General features: G+C 31.9%; 1 protein-coding gene across 2 annotated transcripts; it reads right to left on the bottom strand.

Moving 5' to 3' along the window:
• Window positions 1-776: 776 nt before the first annotated feature.
• Window positions 777-7171, bottom strand: LOC110649910 (cytokinin riboside 5'-monophosphate phosphoribohydrolase LOG3). 2 transcript variants are annotated; one of them, XM_021804667.2, is made up of 7 exons: window positions 6947-7171; window positions 6291-6388; window positions 6100-6130; window positions 5274-5373; window positions 3690-3760; window positions 3419-3562; window positions 777-1067 (listed from the first exon to the last, which is right to left on the bottom strand). In XM_021804667.2, the coding sequence occupies exons 1-7, from the start codon at window positions 7070-7072 to the stop codon at window positions 1035-1037; spliced, it is 603 nt and encodes a 200-aa protein (XP_021660359.1). In that variant the 5' UTR covers window positions 7073-7171; the 3' UTR covers window positions 777-1034. The 2 variants fall into 2 exon arrangements, with proteins under 2 accessions (XP_021660359.1, XP_021660356.1); XM_021804664.2 differs by lacking the exon at window positions 777-1067 and adding an exon at window positions 1916-3003.
• Between the last annotated feature and the right edge of the window lie 10279 nt (window positions 7172-17450).

Genomic DNA, 17450 nt, shown 5'->3' with positions numbered 1-17450 from the left:
TTCATGGCCAAGCTGTTGAGCAACGCTCTTTTCTTTTGTTGTAATCTTTAATATATGCATTTTCTGTGATCTAATTTGTGAAGATTCTTATCTTTAAAATAAAATTAAAAGTAATAACCCGAATCCTTCCTTTGAAGGATCAAGAGTGGCCCAGTCTTCTCATTGATAATATGAGCGCCGGAAGTTGGCGGTGGTGGCGGCAAACCCAAGTTATTAGCTTGGCTAACATTTGCCCATCTGGTAGTATTTCTTTATCTCTCGAGTAGCAATAGTTGTTGAAGGCTTGGGGGGTTGTAGCACAGCAAGTCGAAAGGTTCAGGTGTATGGGCTCTCATTGATGTGAGGCCTTACGTTTAAGGCTTAGTCTTTTGATTCTTGGGCCCTTTCTAAATCAGCCATTTGTGTTATAGGTTACACAATAATTTTGCCCATTTTTCTGGAAAAATTATTCAATATTTTTAGTACATATCATCTTCATTCATATTTATATTGAGTTATTATTTTTATTAAGAAAAACTTCATTTATAAATATGAGGCATACTATTTTTATATGCACTAAGTATATTATATAATTGCTTTGCTTAACTTGTCCAATGGTTATGAGTATATCAACTCATTTGATAACTAAATTTGAATTCTCAATCCCTCAATTTAAAAAAAAATTATATAATTTTTTTTCTTTTAACTTTTATGATAACTGTTAAAACTTCTACTATATTCTCATTTAGGTGTACAATTTGATTTGAGTGCTCAGATTTGAAAACACAGCTTCTCTCAACTCTAAACACACTGCCAAACTAAGCCTACATTGAAGGAGATATTAAAAGAAGAAGAATTAGACAATGTAATATATCATGATTATTAAAATAAATATAAATAAAATTGATTTTGATGAGAGCCTTATGATGGGAAGGCAATGGAGCAGGAGCTCATTGCTTGTGGTTGTGGACGTTATGTTGCCTCCCACTCCTCAAATTAGGCGAAAATGACAAGGCTTCTCAATAGGATATGATATTACTAAGCCAGGCTTTTATCTAAGGCCCCACTGGAGTTGCCTTTATACCCATCTGAAAAAAAAAGGAAAATCATATTCAAGGATGTTCCATATCTGCAATAATGAAGAACATGGCAAATAGCTTGCTTTATTAATAGAAAGGCTCCTCTCCTCTTACCAATTATGTCACCTTAAAATATGATAAAAATGGAATTAGAAGGTTCAAAACTATCAATTATATATAAACTACAAAATAAAGAGAAAATGCTAAACTCTTTGAATTTGAATACAACAAAATGGACAAAGAAGTTAACATTTCTTGATGGGTTCAGCCAAAAACAAAAGAAAATCTATCTTGTGGCTCACAAGAGAAAGACATAATAGCCTATAGCACATGCATGAGGTGAGGGATGTGTTGAAAGAGAAGTGAAAATGGTGAAAGAGATGTTTGGACTTTAAAACTGGTTATGGGTTTTTGTTTTTCTTTGTCTTTGTGACATTTTCACATGCTATTAAATCTCTAGGGAAATTTGGGATCATCCTTGATGTCTGCTATATCTTCCATGTCGTATAAAGCAAAACCTGTTATGTCAAGCTTTGCTTTCTGTCCTTTTCATGGGTAGATAGATGTCTTTCTTGTTCTAATTTTACTTTATAACAAAGGTCAAATTTAAAATTTTGTTTAAATTAAGAGATGTACCTCTCACTGAATGGTAAAATTTTTACATTACATATAGAATTTGGGTTTAATATTCTTACGGAAGTGATCAAGGAAGATTGCAGAGTAATGTAATGTCAATGGGGAAGGGTTCTCTTCCTCTATCACGAGTGCTTTAATTTCCTCCATTGGCTATGGCATCTTTAAAGCAAAATTAATGCCTTTGACAGATCAAAAAAGAAAAAGAAAATAAAAGGTTTGAATGACTTGACAAGATTAGTCTAGTCGATTCAATTTATTTCAAGGTCATTTCAAGGTTTTACACATTCGTTGTTAATGTTAACAAATGCTTTTGAATATACATATACATGATCTTCATCATCAAGACCAGACGTTATAAATCAGTCCTATCAACCACAAACATTTGTTGCTAAACACAACTGGGCAGACCAAACTGATAGGGTACCAATCCATCACCTCATTGTCTTAAACCCTTCATCACCATGGCATCTCCACCATTGTCTACCGTTTGTTTTGTGGGACCAAGAACATTTGTCATTGTCTGATTGGTTGGACGGTATGTGAGGGTACCTCACCTCTTTCTCTAAAGACTCAAACAAAGCAAGGAGGTCCCCTTTCTTGGTTTCTCTTTTCCATTCCAATAAACACCCCCTGACCCACCACCTACCGTTATTTATCGTTGGTTGAGTTAGGCCTGTCTGTTGTCTACGGTCCACAAAATCTTTACAGCGGCAAACAAGAATTGCATTACCTGGTACCCTTTATCTACTCTTAATTAATGACACTTAGCTCCTTATGGGATTCTTGTTGCTGTTCTATTGGATTATGTGTGGTGCTTCCACCATTCACATTGACCTTTTGTTCTAGCTTTCATATAAGGCATATTGGTTCTTATTGTGACATATATACCAACATCATAAGAATAGTATCCTCCATTTCATAAAATCATGCTACCATGGGTAAGATGAAAAGAAAATGGACATAAAGGGGGAAAAATGGGAAGGGAAAGATAGTTATCATGCAAAATGGGGATGTTCACAAGACTGAAATTCATATTTTTCACTAGAAGGGAATGTTGAGAAGCTTAACATATTGAGGTTAATTGCAACAATTTACAAAAAGAAAAAAAAAAAAGAGAAATTTCCCCACAAATGGAAATTTCAAGATCATCCAAAATTAGCACCTTCTCACTTCAAAATTCCTTCTATTCATCCTTTAGTGCAGTCATCCCCCCGTGTCACCTTGAGATATTATAATTCTGAGAGTAGTCAAGCTGATCGATTTCCCATCTCAATTTCGAAGCAACCATCTCATGACAGGGGACATACTCCTATGTCGTTTATCCAGTAAAAAGAAACAAAAATTCATTACCATCCCTTTTTTTCCACTCCAAGAAGTAAAACAAACTTTAGGATCAACCCATAAAAGCCATGGTGAACAGGCTTAAGAAACACGGAAAGCACAAATTTCTTTCATATCTACGCATAACATCATTTTGATAATTGATAAAAAAAAATGGGTGCACGCTGTTTAGTAAAATGAAGCCCACTTTGATTTATTCGGAGTAATCAAATCAAGTCTTTTTTGCATCTTGGCTTTAATTCTTTCCAAAATTTTCTCATAAGCAACTAATGGAAGTAAATACAATGCATTTTCCAAATTCCCAGTAAATCACTCACAAGATAAACAATTCAAAGTGATGAAAATAAGCAAACTTAAGAGGATAGAATTAGATCTTAGCTTACCTCCAATTTCAATACCAACTCCTTTGCTGTTGGAGCAGAGACAATGATGTTGCGAGCATTGGGGTTTATAAATCCCTCTTCCACAGCTTTGTCAATAAATGAGAGCAAAGAATTGTAGTATCCATCAACATTCAACAATCCCACCTTCAAAATGTGGAAATATCACGCATCATTAGTTCTTTAAGTACATAGCACAGTTGACAAGTCTCCTGCAGACACTAAATAAGCATATGCAACAAGAAGTTATCAGAAATGGAAACATGACAATTACCGGTTTGTCGTGAATTCCTAGTTGAGCCCAGGTTATCACTTCAAGTAACTCTTCAAGAGTCCCATAACCACCTACATTTAACCAAACCAAAATCCAAATTTAATTAACATGTGATAATACAAGTGCGGGCTGTCTCTACCAGCAAAGTGCATTTGAGAATGGTATCCACCATTAACTTATCATCAAAAGAGAATCGGTCAATTGCTTAGATAGTACCACAAATGGGTAAGCAACCTAGGTATAACAAGTGTCTTTTCACTCTGCATACTAGATGGTTACAATTTAAGTCTGAAATTTTTTCCCACTCCTAATGAAGAATTTTAAAGAACATATCAGTAGTGTTCCACATCTTCATGCTTGGAGGCCATTGTTATTAGACTTCACAATCAGTTATTTATTGACTATTGTTGATTTCCTCCCATATTATTGTTATTATCCTCTGCCAACCCGTTTAGGTCATGATAGCGTTAGAGAAAGGATGTCTTTTATTTTTATTTTTTTTTAACTGTGGTTGTGGGGATTCCATGACAAAATGGGAAGTTCACATGAACAGTAAATTGACTCTTTTGTCCGTGTATGCCCTCCGGTTCACAAGCTTTTAAACCCCATGATGGTTAGTGGCTTGTGAAATGGGTGGGCATCATTACCTGTTAGGTGCATGTACTGGTTGGCAAAAACTATTTTGCTAAAAGCGTGCCTCGTGTCCCTTGCCCTTACTGTGCAAAGGAAGTAAATGAGTTCAGTGACATTAAAAGCCAAAGAACTACACTCACAGGAAAAGAGCATATATTAACCACAGAAGCACATCTCCTTAGCAACTCTAATTTTCAGTGTAGGATGTTGATGGGTCAACTAGGGTCTGAACTGTTCCGCTGTAACCTATTAGGTATTATTGGGCTGATGAGAGAAGGCTCAAAAGTTTTGTCTTAATTTAGATTTCGCATGTTTTTTTCATACATTATCAGATGCCATTTATGCCATCTAAACCAAACAGCTATGATAGCTAAATATGGAGATGTATTTTCTGAAAATCTCAATATACTCTCCTATACCACAGCTTTTCTTACTAACTTGAGCTGAAGTCAGATAGCCTCTCCTCTGCTCATCACTTCTGTTTGATTTCCTTTTAATTGGAGTATATAATACATATGTTAGCAGCTTGAAAAAGGACTCGGCAAAGAAATTAGAATAATAAAGTATGCTAAAAAAACACAAATTTGAAAGTAGAAACAGGCACTTCTTTCTTTCATATCATTACTTCCGGTAACCACTAAATAAATCAAGGATGTCAAAACTTCTAATCCTGAAGGTCTTTTGTGGTTTATCTCAAGGAATTGTTACCTCTCAGCATTATTTATTTTCATCTTTCAAAGTGGGGCTGGGGGATTAGTTTCTTGGCAGTAATCAGTAACTGAGAGATCAATTTAAAAAATACTCAGCAATCCTCAGAAAAATCAAAACATGAGATATGGCCAATATTGGATGCTGAACTTGGTAAAATAAAAGCATCTGGTAGTCTATACGATTCCTTGATTTGCATTAGAATTTTTGTGTGAGAGAGAATTCTTCAGGACTTATACTAACCTGGTAAGGCAATAAAAGCATCTGAATGCTTAGCCATCTCTGCCTTCCTTTGATGCATATCTGCCACTGCCTTCACTTCCCCCACTGTTTCACCAGTTAACTGCAAAAGGGGGTAAAGTTTGGAGGGTTATGCAGTGAAGCAATGATGAGTGTTGCAGGAATAGTGGACTTAATCCAAAGAGTATAACTAGGCAACTTCCTAGCCAGTAATTTATTTATCTCATAACAGGAAAAAAGAAAGAAAAGAAATTCGAATTTTGAAAGAAGCCAAGAAAGAAAAACACAAGAACAAAACACTGCTATAGAACTAAAAAGAGAAGACAGCAAAGGGTAGAAACCCATAACTATGCATGGAAAAGGTGTAGTGCCCACTGCCCAGTGCCAACTACTCAACTAGTATTATGGATAAGGCTTTCAAGTGTTTGTCACAGGGGTAGAAATCTTGAGTAACAGATTGTCTGTTATTATGATTTTCTTGCGGAGTAAATTAATTATTTATCTCAATGTCAGAGGGAAATCTTGAGAAACAAACAGAAAATGACAGAACCGAAAGAAGAGAGAGAAAAAAAATAATAATAAAGAAAGAAAAACGACTGATCAAAATAATTAAAGAAAAGGAGAAAAAATAAAGTATAAGAGAAGTGGCCAAAAGCAGAAAAATTAATCAATATATTTAAAAGAAAAAAAAGTAGAAATTGAGAACCAAAAATTTATACCCATTCCATTGTCATAAAAGAATAATACAAGTTGTAGCCCTTTATGCAAAAAAGAAAGAAAAAGAGCATTACAAAAGATAGAAGACTTTTTCTGGTCCTAGCAGACATACCTCTCGAGGCATGAGCGTCTTGGGAATAACTCTGCAGCGAGACAATAACATGACAAAAATAAGTTGTAATGGAGAAGAGAAACAACAATCACAAGCACAGCCCATCTCACTGATTTTGTTTGTTCAATTCATTTGGATGATTTTAAATTCTTAAAACGATACTGGAGGACAAAACTTGAACATAGGTTTACCCAATAACATGGCGACCGCCATCGTGAACAGCTTGAGATACCAATCCCATCAAACCTATGCTACCCCCTCCATAGACCAGATCAATGTTCCTTGAGACCTGCAAGAACCCACAATCATATCAGTTGGTAGAAACTATATGAGCCTTTTAAAAGGCAGAGAATGGAAGTTTCCGATGTGGGTATGGGCTCAAATTATGAATAAAAATGTCTTCGTTATGGTACATGCAACCATTGTGAAATTGCTCAATTGGCAAATCAAACAGTCCTTGTCAATTCACAAAAAGTCTCATCTTTTCAGTTTTCACATGAAGGGCGGGAAGTAGCGTAAAGATACGGAGAGATTGCATAAATAATGCCAGAGACAAGTCCAAGAAAAAAGGACATTTTGAAGAAACCATTCAAGATTAGAAAAACGTTAGCCCATATGCCAAGTTACAAACAGGTTATAAACAGACTAATTTTACACAAACCTTAACATAAGAAATTGAATTTGGAGCAACTTGCGATATAAATTTCAAGCTAATCCCTTCTCATTCTTACACAAGAAAAGAACAAATGTAGCTACCAAGTTTCATAAATGCAGCTAGGGACGAAAGGAAACAAACAAAGCAGAACATAAAGCAGAAGTGGGAGTCATTAAAATAGTAACAATATACCAATTCCTTGCCAAGCTCAGTTGCAGCATCTTGGTAGCTACTCTTTTTGCCTTGACTACTCCCACAGAACACACAAATCCTCTTGAACTTAGATGTCTGCCTCATTTCAGTGCCCTCAACATCCATTTTCACTCTGCGGTGCAACTATTCCTCTTGAAAAATACTTGGGCTGGCCTATTGCCAAAACAATCTTAAAAAAAAAAAATCAAAATACAATAAGAATCTCTCTCTCTTCCTCTCTCTCTCAGTTGTGCTCTGTCTCTACTCCGGCTAACCTTATAATACGTGTCAACGAAGAGCACAAGTAACAAGTGGACTCTTTTTTCTTTTCTTCCTTGACCTCTACTCTATTTTATCTAGCGCGTTTCTGTAGATGCGTATATATAAACCTCAACGCACGTGAGTACCCTCCATAGCACGCTTGCTCCACACATCTCACACATACAGCTAATCTTGGCACGCGTGGACCGCTTATTTTATGTTTTTTTTTCACATAATTAAATCAGATAATTGAATTAAGTACCTCATTGAATTAATCTTGCAATGTAATTATCTTTCTAATTCTATCGTTATTTATATAATTCTATATCTTAAATATTGACTGCTAACAACATTATTTTTATATATTTTTATCTATTTTTTATTATTAACAATGTTATTTTATGTAATTTAAATTTTAAATATATTTTCATAGATTTAAATTGTGTTCGGATTTAATTCTGAAATCCATCACTAATCTTGTTGGGGAATGCGAGATATTAAATTAGTACAAATATTATAATATTCTATCTTTTATGACAGATTTATGAAATATTTGAGAAATACACTAATGTTAGGATTTGAGAATTCTGAATAATTGTATATTATTCTTTTTCATTATAGTGTAATTTTTTGTCTATTTTATCTATGGATATAAATCTTACGGTAGAATCACGTAAATCTTATATTATTCTTTTTTTTATATATACTATAATTGTGCAATTGTATATGCGTCTACTATAACAAATAACATTTTGAGTTATCATTAATATTTTGATTGAGATGATATTATATCTCATTAGGTAATCAATATCCTTAATTAGGTTTTTTCTTTTTTCTTACTTATTGCATCAACAACTTAATTTAAAGATTATCTATGGACAATATGATATGGGTACAAATTTTTTAAGGGCAAAAATTAAAATGTTTTATTTTTCACACAACACACGCACAAAACATATAACAATCTGAGAGGAAGTATGGGTAGAATTCAGAAAGCATGAGATAATGGTATATAGAGCATTGTGCATTGATGATTGAAATAAGAACATAAGTGGGGTGATGGCATATCACCTTGTAGCCTCATCCACCCACCCCTCCTACACACTTTTGTTTTATGCTTGGGAAACATTTCATTTTTATTTCACACCTCCCTACCCTTTCCCATTCCCATAGCCCCACACTACTCCCTCCTAGCTCCAGAATACTGCCACTAATTGCATTTGCCTCTTCTCCACCATTCACATCCGTCGCTCCAAAAACCCACATTTAAAAATCCAATTTTAAACCATTTTCTCATTAACCCACTTGCTAATTTTTCATTATGTTTGTTGGGTATTGCTTAATTAAGTTGTTGCTAGGATTACAGGAACTGAAATCATGTTACTAAATTTACATTGCAGTTATAAATAAATCATTTAAATAGGTCTAACTCAATTTTAAAAGTTAATTTAAGAAAATAAATATATAAAATAAGAAATTTATAAGTAAATATATTTGTGAGTGACTTAATATTAAAATAGGATAACTTCTAATATAAAAAAATATATTTGACCTAATTACACTCTAAAAATTAATTCAATAGCAAAAAATTTACTCAAATTTTATATTTAACTTAAATGCCTTATAATAATTTAAACTCATAAACGAGAGTTTTAAAAAATATTTTTTATATTTTTAACCTACTTAATGGGTGTCTCAATTTCAATTTTAAATTTTTTGATATGAGAAATTTTAATATTATATTAAGAAATTATTTGATTTAAAAATTTAAGTATATACTTGAGAATCTGAAAACACAATTTTATATTTTTTAACTGGCTTAGGTTCCCTAATCCCCAAATTGGGCCTTTTTGGCTGCTGCAATCTATTGCTTAAAATACCTTTTTATTATTATAATGTTCCGTTTACCTCATGCCCACAACCTAAGTATAGAAATACTAATAATTACTATTCTTAATGGGGGATTGAGCATTTTACTCATTTAATTAATTGTGTAACTCCTGCATGCTCGCATGCGCATTTGACCCATGTTTTTTTGCGTTTGCTTGCTTGTGTGGCTTGTATTTACATATATGTTGAGTGGCTGAGTGCCCTATGGCCATGTGTACGTATTTGTATATATATTTCTTTTCTTATTCTATTTTTCTAATTACTAAGCACCAGGATTTTTTCATTTAAAAAAAATTATAAAAATGTCAATTTCTTGAATTTTTATCATAAAGATCACAGTAATTAATTAATTAATTAATTAACTTGACAAATCAGCTATAGAAATTATTATAAGAACTTGTCTGAAACTATCATGGGCAGTGGGTTTTGCAGGAAGCTAGCTGGTGAGCACAGTAAGGTGGTGAAGGGGGTAAAGATGTTAAGATATCACATTGTATTTGAATAGAGGTAATATATCTCTTATATGACACACTTACAGGAGATTTAAATATTAATTAGAGAGACTCTGATATAATCTTAAAAAAATAATCAGACCTAACTCATCCCAAAAGCTAGCTTAAGAGGAGAGGAGTGCCTAAGGCCATAAAAAGAACACATTATCTCTGTTCCAAACCAACGTAGAATCTTAATACATTCTCTCACGGTCAAGATTGAACACTTAGAGCGTAAAACACTTATAGCGTAAAATACTTATAGGAAGTCCAAACATTGGTTGGAGAGACTCTGATGCTCTCTTAATAAAATAGGCTAAATCTAACTCATCACTAAAAAATAACTTAAGGGGTAAGAGTGTCTAAAATTATATAAAGTCACATTACCCTTATCTCAAATTAACATGAGATATTAACAAAAGATATGTCATTCATTTTCTAGTCCTAACAACACCCGAGCAAAGCTATCATTTATTTCCCTTCATTTTCTTATTTCATATTTATGTTTTAATTCACTAAAATAATCTTCAAGACTGTAAAATTTTCAATTCCTGATTGAAATTTTTATCTACATCGAATGAAAAAGAAAATAATTATCATTTGATTACAATACCGTTGAGCTATATATATATATATCTCTTAGTTAATAAAAGTTTTTCTTATATGAATTTCGGTAAATTTAAGGGAGCAAAGCAAATGATTCATATAGAAAGATTGCAAAAGCTTTTGTCCCAAGTGGGCAAGTGATACGTAGCCAAAGGCATTGAGAAATGGGAGAAGGAAGGAAGCAAGCAAATATGTCAATCTGTACGTCACTCTCAATGCAGTGCATAATCAGAGGCACTCACGTTTGAGCCAAAGCCTGGCAAATTCATTCATTCATTCAACTTTGTTGTTGGATGTGTACCATTTTGTCCAGTGATGATATAATTTGCTTCGTATCCCTCTGATGACACGTCCGCCCAATGCAGTCTATACTTCACTCATTATTCATCTGCCAACAAGAAAAGTCATATTTCACGTTGTACAATATCTATATTCATGCACACTTGAGCTCTGTCGTCTTCAATTTTTCATGGCTCCTTTCCATCCTTTCATGCTCATGGAAAGTTTGCTATATTATTTTATCAACATGCAATCATAGTCAACCTGAATTTCAATATTCAGTCACTTTCAAATGTCAAATTCTAAAAATTTTACAATTGAAAATGTTGGGTTCTGATCATAAGGTTGATTCCAGAAAAAAAAAAAAAAAAAAATATATATATATATATATATATATATATATATGAGGTTGTTATATATTGGAAAAAAAATATTTTGAGAAATTTATTATTTGATTTCTTAATTTTGATCAAAATTATAATTTAATATTTATATTTTAAAAATTAAATAATTTAATTTCTCAGTTATACTTTTATTAAAATCAGAAGTCTTTTATCTAATATTTTTGTTAGATTAAGTGAAAAGATAAATATATTATTTATTTAATTAAGAAAAATTTATTATTTGGTCCTTAGAGTTTGATTGATCTTATAATTTAGTCCTTATATTTTAAAAATTGAATGATTTAGTCTTTCACTTATATTTTCCTTCAATTATAAAAAAAATAAATTCTAATAATTTCAGCAATTATCAAATGTAAGGACTAAATCATTTAATTTTCAAAATACAATAATTAAGTTATAATATTGATTGAAATTTAGTGATCAAATAGTAAATTTTTCTTAATTCAATTAATAAAGTATATATTTTTCTTTTCACTTAAACTACCAGTAAAATAAAATTAGATGTAATAATCTCTAATTTTGACGAAAATATAAATGATAGATTAAACCATTTAATTTCTAAAATATAAAATCAAATTATAATATCAGTCAAAATCTAAAAATTAAATAATAAATTATCCTAATATATTATATATGACTTAGATTTTTTTTTTTTTAAGTTGCCTTATAAATTGTCTCGTTTTATTTTGCTAAATTATTGTAAAGTTATATTGTAAATATTTTACATACACAAGTTTTTTTTTCTTTAAATGAAATTTAATAATTATGCAAGCAACCTATAAAAAATGGAAAGTGGAATGCTATGTTAGAGACTAATTAATTAGCCTTCACATGTCTATATTTAAGGGTATAGCCATTGTATTATTTATAGCCTATAAAACAAATATTGGAGGACTAAAATTAAAATGTTCCATCATTATATTAAAGAAATATAATTAAAATGTATATATTCCCATTAGAAAATGTTCCCCATGTGTATGGCATTCTTTACATTTCATCTAGATGTCATCTTAGTTTTCTTTTGTACTTCTGTCATCGCCTTTCACTTGGCATAATTTTGCTCTGAGTTGATTTTTTTTTTGGGTGGAAACTTAAATCAATATTCTATGCTAAATTTTTTCTGATCAATTTTATTAATAAAATTATTGTTTATAAAAAATTATATTTATCTATTCTGTTTACTAATATATATATATATATATATATATATATATATATATAATTTAAATATTTTCATATTTATATTAAATAAAAATTGATGCTGTCACATAAATCTCTACAGATATAAAAAATTAACTAACACTCCGACACCCAAATTAATATTTAGATTCTAAAGAATAGTAATAGAATTAATAGAATAGAAAAAGAATAGCCGTGCACTTGTCAATCTTCATATATATATATATATATATATATATACATGTGTATGTACATCACTTAGACTCTCATTGAAATTAGGAGTGCTATAATAGGAGTTAATTCTGAATATCTCAAACTCCTTTATTGGTGTAAGAGTCAAATTCCGGCCAAAATTCTAAATCGTCATGTAAGTATTTCAGAATCATATATTTAGGAGGAGAAGACCTTTCATATGTGAATGCCTCTTGTACCTTTTGGGCAACCATGATTTGGGCGAATGTTTTTTTACCCATCTAGTGGGTGAATATTTGTATTTTATTGAACTGAGTGCCTTTTTTCTTGACCGATGAGCGAACGCCTTACAGTATTTGAGCTAACATCACCAAAAATTATCTTGAAATCTTTTTTTTTTTTTTTTTTTTAAGAATTCTTGTTTTTGTGGCTTTCTGGACTAGTATGAGGGTGGCAGTCATCACGTTTTGTCCCCCTAGGCCTTAGGCATCCCAGGTTACATTTTTCTTTGAAAAAAAAAAATTACGAATAATCGGACAAGAAAACAATTATTCTGTTGCAATCGGAATAAATACATCCTTAAATAATAATAATAATAATAATAATAATAATAATAATAATAATAATAATAATTTATACCCGTTATTTTTATATTTTTAAATTTTAATTAAAATTAAACAAAAATTTAAATCAAAATTTTATATTTTTTAAAAATAAATTTAATATTATTTTTAATAAAAAATTTTCTATTAAATGAATAATATAATTTGTAAAAGAGATAGAAAGAAGGATGTTTGGCAAAGAGTTGTTGGCATCTAATCGAAATATGAAGAGATGGTGATGGCATTAGCAATTGTATTGGTGTGGGAAAAGATAATAATAATAATAATAATAATAATAATATAAGGAAAGGAGCAAATATAATAATTGAAATGCATCGTATATAATTTGCCAAATCCAAGTTCTGAGAGGAGAAATAAACAAGATGCACCCATGCATCCTTCCATCTAGAGCTACAAATTCATCCTCGGCACTGCCTACTGGGGATTCTGTCACCCTCTTCTCTTTATTTATATTCCTCTTTTGCTTGATATTGCATCATCATTTCCGTATCCTTTTGACTTTAAAACTTACCTCAATAGAGAGACAAAAAAAAAAAAATTCACTGCATACAATTACTCATAATTCTCTAAAGTTTAATTTTAATAAATTTATCCAAACTCTCAATTAATAATATTTATATTTAGATATTATTATCATAAATCTCATAAAATATTTTATTTAAATCACATTAAATTGAATCATAATTTAAATTTATACAAAGAAATAGATTTAAAATTTAAATGATAGAATAAATATTTTGTCTGATATAACTTGGTCCAATGGCTAAATGCATATCACTCACTTAAAAAGTATCAAGCTTAGTTACCACTTTTCTTATAAAAAAAATAATAATATTGTGATTTAAATTTTAATCAATATGTCACTTACAAATTGAAATAATTATTGGGTTGAAATTCAAATCCTTAAATAAGAGGATGATAATTTTTTTTTTCTAAGTTTCAGTTTGAAAAAATTGCAATTATTAATGTTCAAATTTTAAAAAGACTTTTTAGGTAGGTGTGATAAGCTTTTTTTAAATATATATATATATATATATATATATTTTTTTTTTTTTTTTCATTGGAAAAGAAAATATGATGTCATGTTGATATACATTGTAGAGCAACAGACACAAAGAAAAGCCTAATTTCTGGTGGTTTGATCTTTGGCTAAAGTGAAGAGAGAGTCTCCTTAATTCCCTCTTGTTTCCCTCATTAAATTGGGGGAATTCTCCTATGCATCCAACATAGAAAGAAAGAAATCAAAGCAATTCATTGGTGGCCACATGATCAATGTTAATTACCTACTTTGCTTTTGCTATACATTGGTTAAAACTTGAAAAGTACTTCTCTTCTCCCTAAATCAAAAAGATCATTCTCAGTAACATTCTATGGCAACTTTTTAACATCTTTGCATGCAACCCAAAAGCTTAAACCCATCAATCATTGCACACCATTCTCTAAAAGCTTGGATTCTTTCCATTCCCAATTTATAAAACCAGTCAATAAGTTTTGCTATTTGAACTCTTCATTAAGCTTCTTTTGACTTCATGCATGCTTCTATATATTTTCCTTGAACGTGAGAAAAAGTTACATACTTTTTCCTTTACAAGAAAAACTATGGCGGTGGACACGCTTTCTCTATTAACATGTTGTAATGGGGGCTTTCATTTGAGGGTGACCTACAAGATTTAGCTAGAGTAATCCCAAGAATTAACCTAATTGAAAAATATATTTAATTACTCTCCACATTCTTAATTAGGTGAGATTATAATGTAGTGGTCAATTATGATAAAATATAAGAATTAGATGACAAGTTAGAGTTTAATCTTTGGTTAATTAATTAATTGATTAAGGAAAGTAGAAGAGATTCAATTTCCACAACCCCACTTGACATACGGCAGAATGCAGCACTCAGCAAAGCTGTTTCTTAAAAGTATCCGACTGTTAATTTAAGTCAAACTGGATAACCTCTTTAATCAACTACAGAATTATTAGATTACGACAACATCTCTCTCCTTTGGATATTGCCAACCATGTTCTCTGTTTTTCCATAGAAGCTTGTGAATTGTGACCCCTACAATATGGCCACAGGACACTTCCAACTATGGGTTGTTGTCTGCTACCATCCAAGTAAACACTACGCTTGTTGCTTTCACTTCCACTTCTCAATGTGACCTCTGCAAGAAGGAATAATCCATAGGATTACGAGGCAGATTAATAGGCGATACGTTGACATGAACAACTTTGAAGTGACGATTGGAGGAATCAAATTAAAGCGGTTTTGATGAGGATGCAATGATGATGCAGATGGAGAGCATGATGAATTGAGGAGGGCAAAGAGGCATCAATTCTGCAAGCGGAGGCAGCCATGGGAATGCAGATGAAAGAAGATTGCAGGAGAACAATAAAGAAAGGAAAGAGTAGGCTGAGATAATAATTGTGGGGCTAGTTATATCTCTTTCACAATATAAATATCACAGAGTGCGAATAATTGTCAGCATAACTCATATATTGAGTTTGAAATCGACTCCACTAAAATGACTGAAGCCAATTTAATTTGATTTCTCATTGCTATATATTCTCTTGTTCTTTTTTGTTTGCTTTCAATGTGAGACATCCAATATGAAAGAGATTTAAACTCGAGTTCTTAAACTTCAACCCTCTCCCCCCCTCATTTAACTGCAAAAACAGTAGCCAATAATTGAATAATGCTTATGGAAGGAAGTGGAAGAAAGATAAATGGTGGAGTTAGGGACACGAGAAGAGGCAACGTGGTTTCCTTAAATCCCAGTGTGTCCTGAACTTGGGACACAATTATAACACCGGGGACTACTGCCCATAATGATCAGTTTCCCATAGGTTCCCTTCCCATCATCATAGCCTCAATCTTGGCCCCACATTATATAACACCGTATGTCATTTATGCTTTGAGTTTCTTGTTGGTGTTTTCTTGAAAGCATGCATTCTGATCCCTTGATTGGCTCTATTATTGTCTTGGACACAAATATAAGCGACACTAAGTGGGATGATATAGATATATACTTGGTTTCTAACTAGCAATTTCATCATTTACCAATACCAGTGATCTTAATTATAGCTTGTTTTCACAACTGAAAAGTTTTGCATAGGAAATTTTGGTCACACGAAACTTGTCCTTCCATCTCACTATAGTTAGCTATGATCCCTTCCTGTCAATGTTTTTAAGAAGAGTGCATCACATATGATAAAGATCCAAACAAACTTTATTCGATTGAGATTGAGTTAATTGTTTTGAGTTAATCATAAATAGCTTGTGGTGGGTTTTGAGTTAATTGTTTGCTTTACAAAGAAGCAATAAAAGATTAATGATCCGTAAGGATCACTTGTCTCTGACTCTCTACAGTTAATCATCAACATTCATCCCATTTTTCCAAAACTACTGCCATTACAGTGGTCCCTGTCCATTGCCACTCAGTTAGCTACTTGATATTGTTTGGTTTCTTCTAAGGGCATGACTTGCTGGAAACTTCATATACGGAGAAAGAAAATTGTTAGTTTAAGATTGAGGCTTAGCTGTTAGTAATTGAAATCTAATTCTTGGACAGGGAAATTGAAAAATCTTTGTAGGAAAAAAGAAATAAGAAGACTGAAAAAACAGTCAAAGTGGGCCAATCTCTGCTGACTAATTGAGAAGGTCCACAAAACAAAAGGCATGGTTCAAGTGTGACTTGGTGAGTGGGACCATGCCTAGACAACCGTAATAACTAATTATTAAACTATAAAAATTTATTTTTTTAAAAAAAAAAGGGTTGAAAGTTGCAGAGAAATATGGAGGACTCTGACTATGTTTCTGGGGTTCATCATAGTTTTTAACCTTTCATTGATCTTGTCCCACTTTTTTTTTGCCATTTTATGCTACATCCTGATCAATTTGTCTACCAATCTCAGCTCTATATTCCCACAATATAATCACAGCCCAAATTTCAAAAAATAATAAAATAAATATATCATCTCAAATATTTTTCCCTCCCTTTTGAGTTTGTAATTTTCCATATATCATGCAAGAATTCCCAACTTTGAGGCTATGCCTTTTATGTGTGCTTAAAATCATGACTAGTAGATGATTACCCATGTGTTAAGTCAGAGAATGGATGAAAAAAGTGAACTAGGGCAAATTAGGGTTTGCTATCTATTCTGAGACTATGAGGCACTTTATTCTTAGAAATTGAGAGAACCTACCACATTGTCCAAAAATATTGGAGAGAAAAAGATATATATATATATACTTCTCTTTGGCTTCGGCTTCAAGTCATAGGTTATGGACATAAAAGGTTCAAACAGATTCATTGACCTCAAAATAATGATTTTTGTGGAGTCTGCAAAACAGAGTGAAGGAGCCCAAATCAAGAACTGTCCAACTACAGACTTTTTAGTCCTGTGCCACTTTTAGATGAATCCAAATAGCTAGTATTAGTCATATGGGTTCAGCCTTAGGAATAAAGGTAATATATTTGGGCTAAGTTTTAGTTGCTTGTTTGATCTGCAAACCAGAAGCCTAAAATTGACCTGGGTAAATGGGTTATAGGATGTGTATCGTTTTGTTTGGTTGTCTTCTCTG

The sequence above is a fragment of the Hevea brasiliensis genome, chromosome 5 (assembly GCF_030052815.1).
Source record: "Hevea brasiliensis isolate MT/VB/25A 57/8 chromosome 5, ASM3005281v1, whole genome shotgun sequence".
NCBI lineage: Eukaryota > Viridiplantae > Streptophyta > Magnoliopsida > Malpighiales > Euphorbiaceae > Hevea > Hevea brasiliensis.
This window is presented reverse-complemented; position numbering and strand designations above follow the sequence as displayed.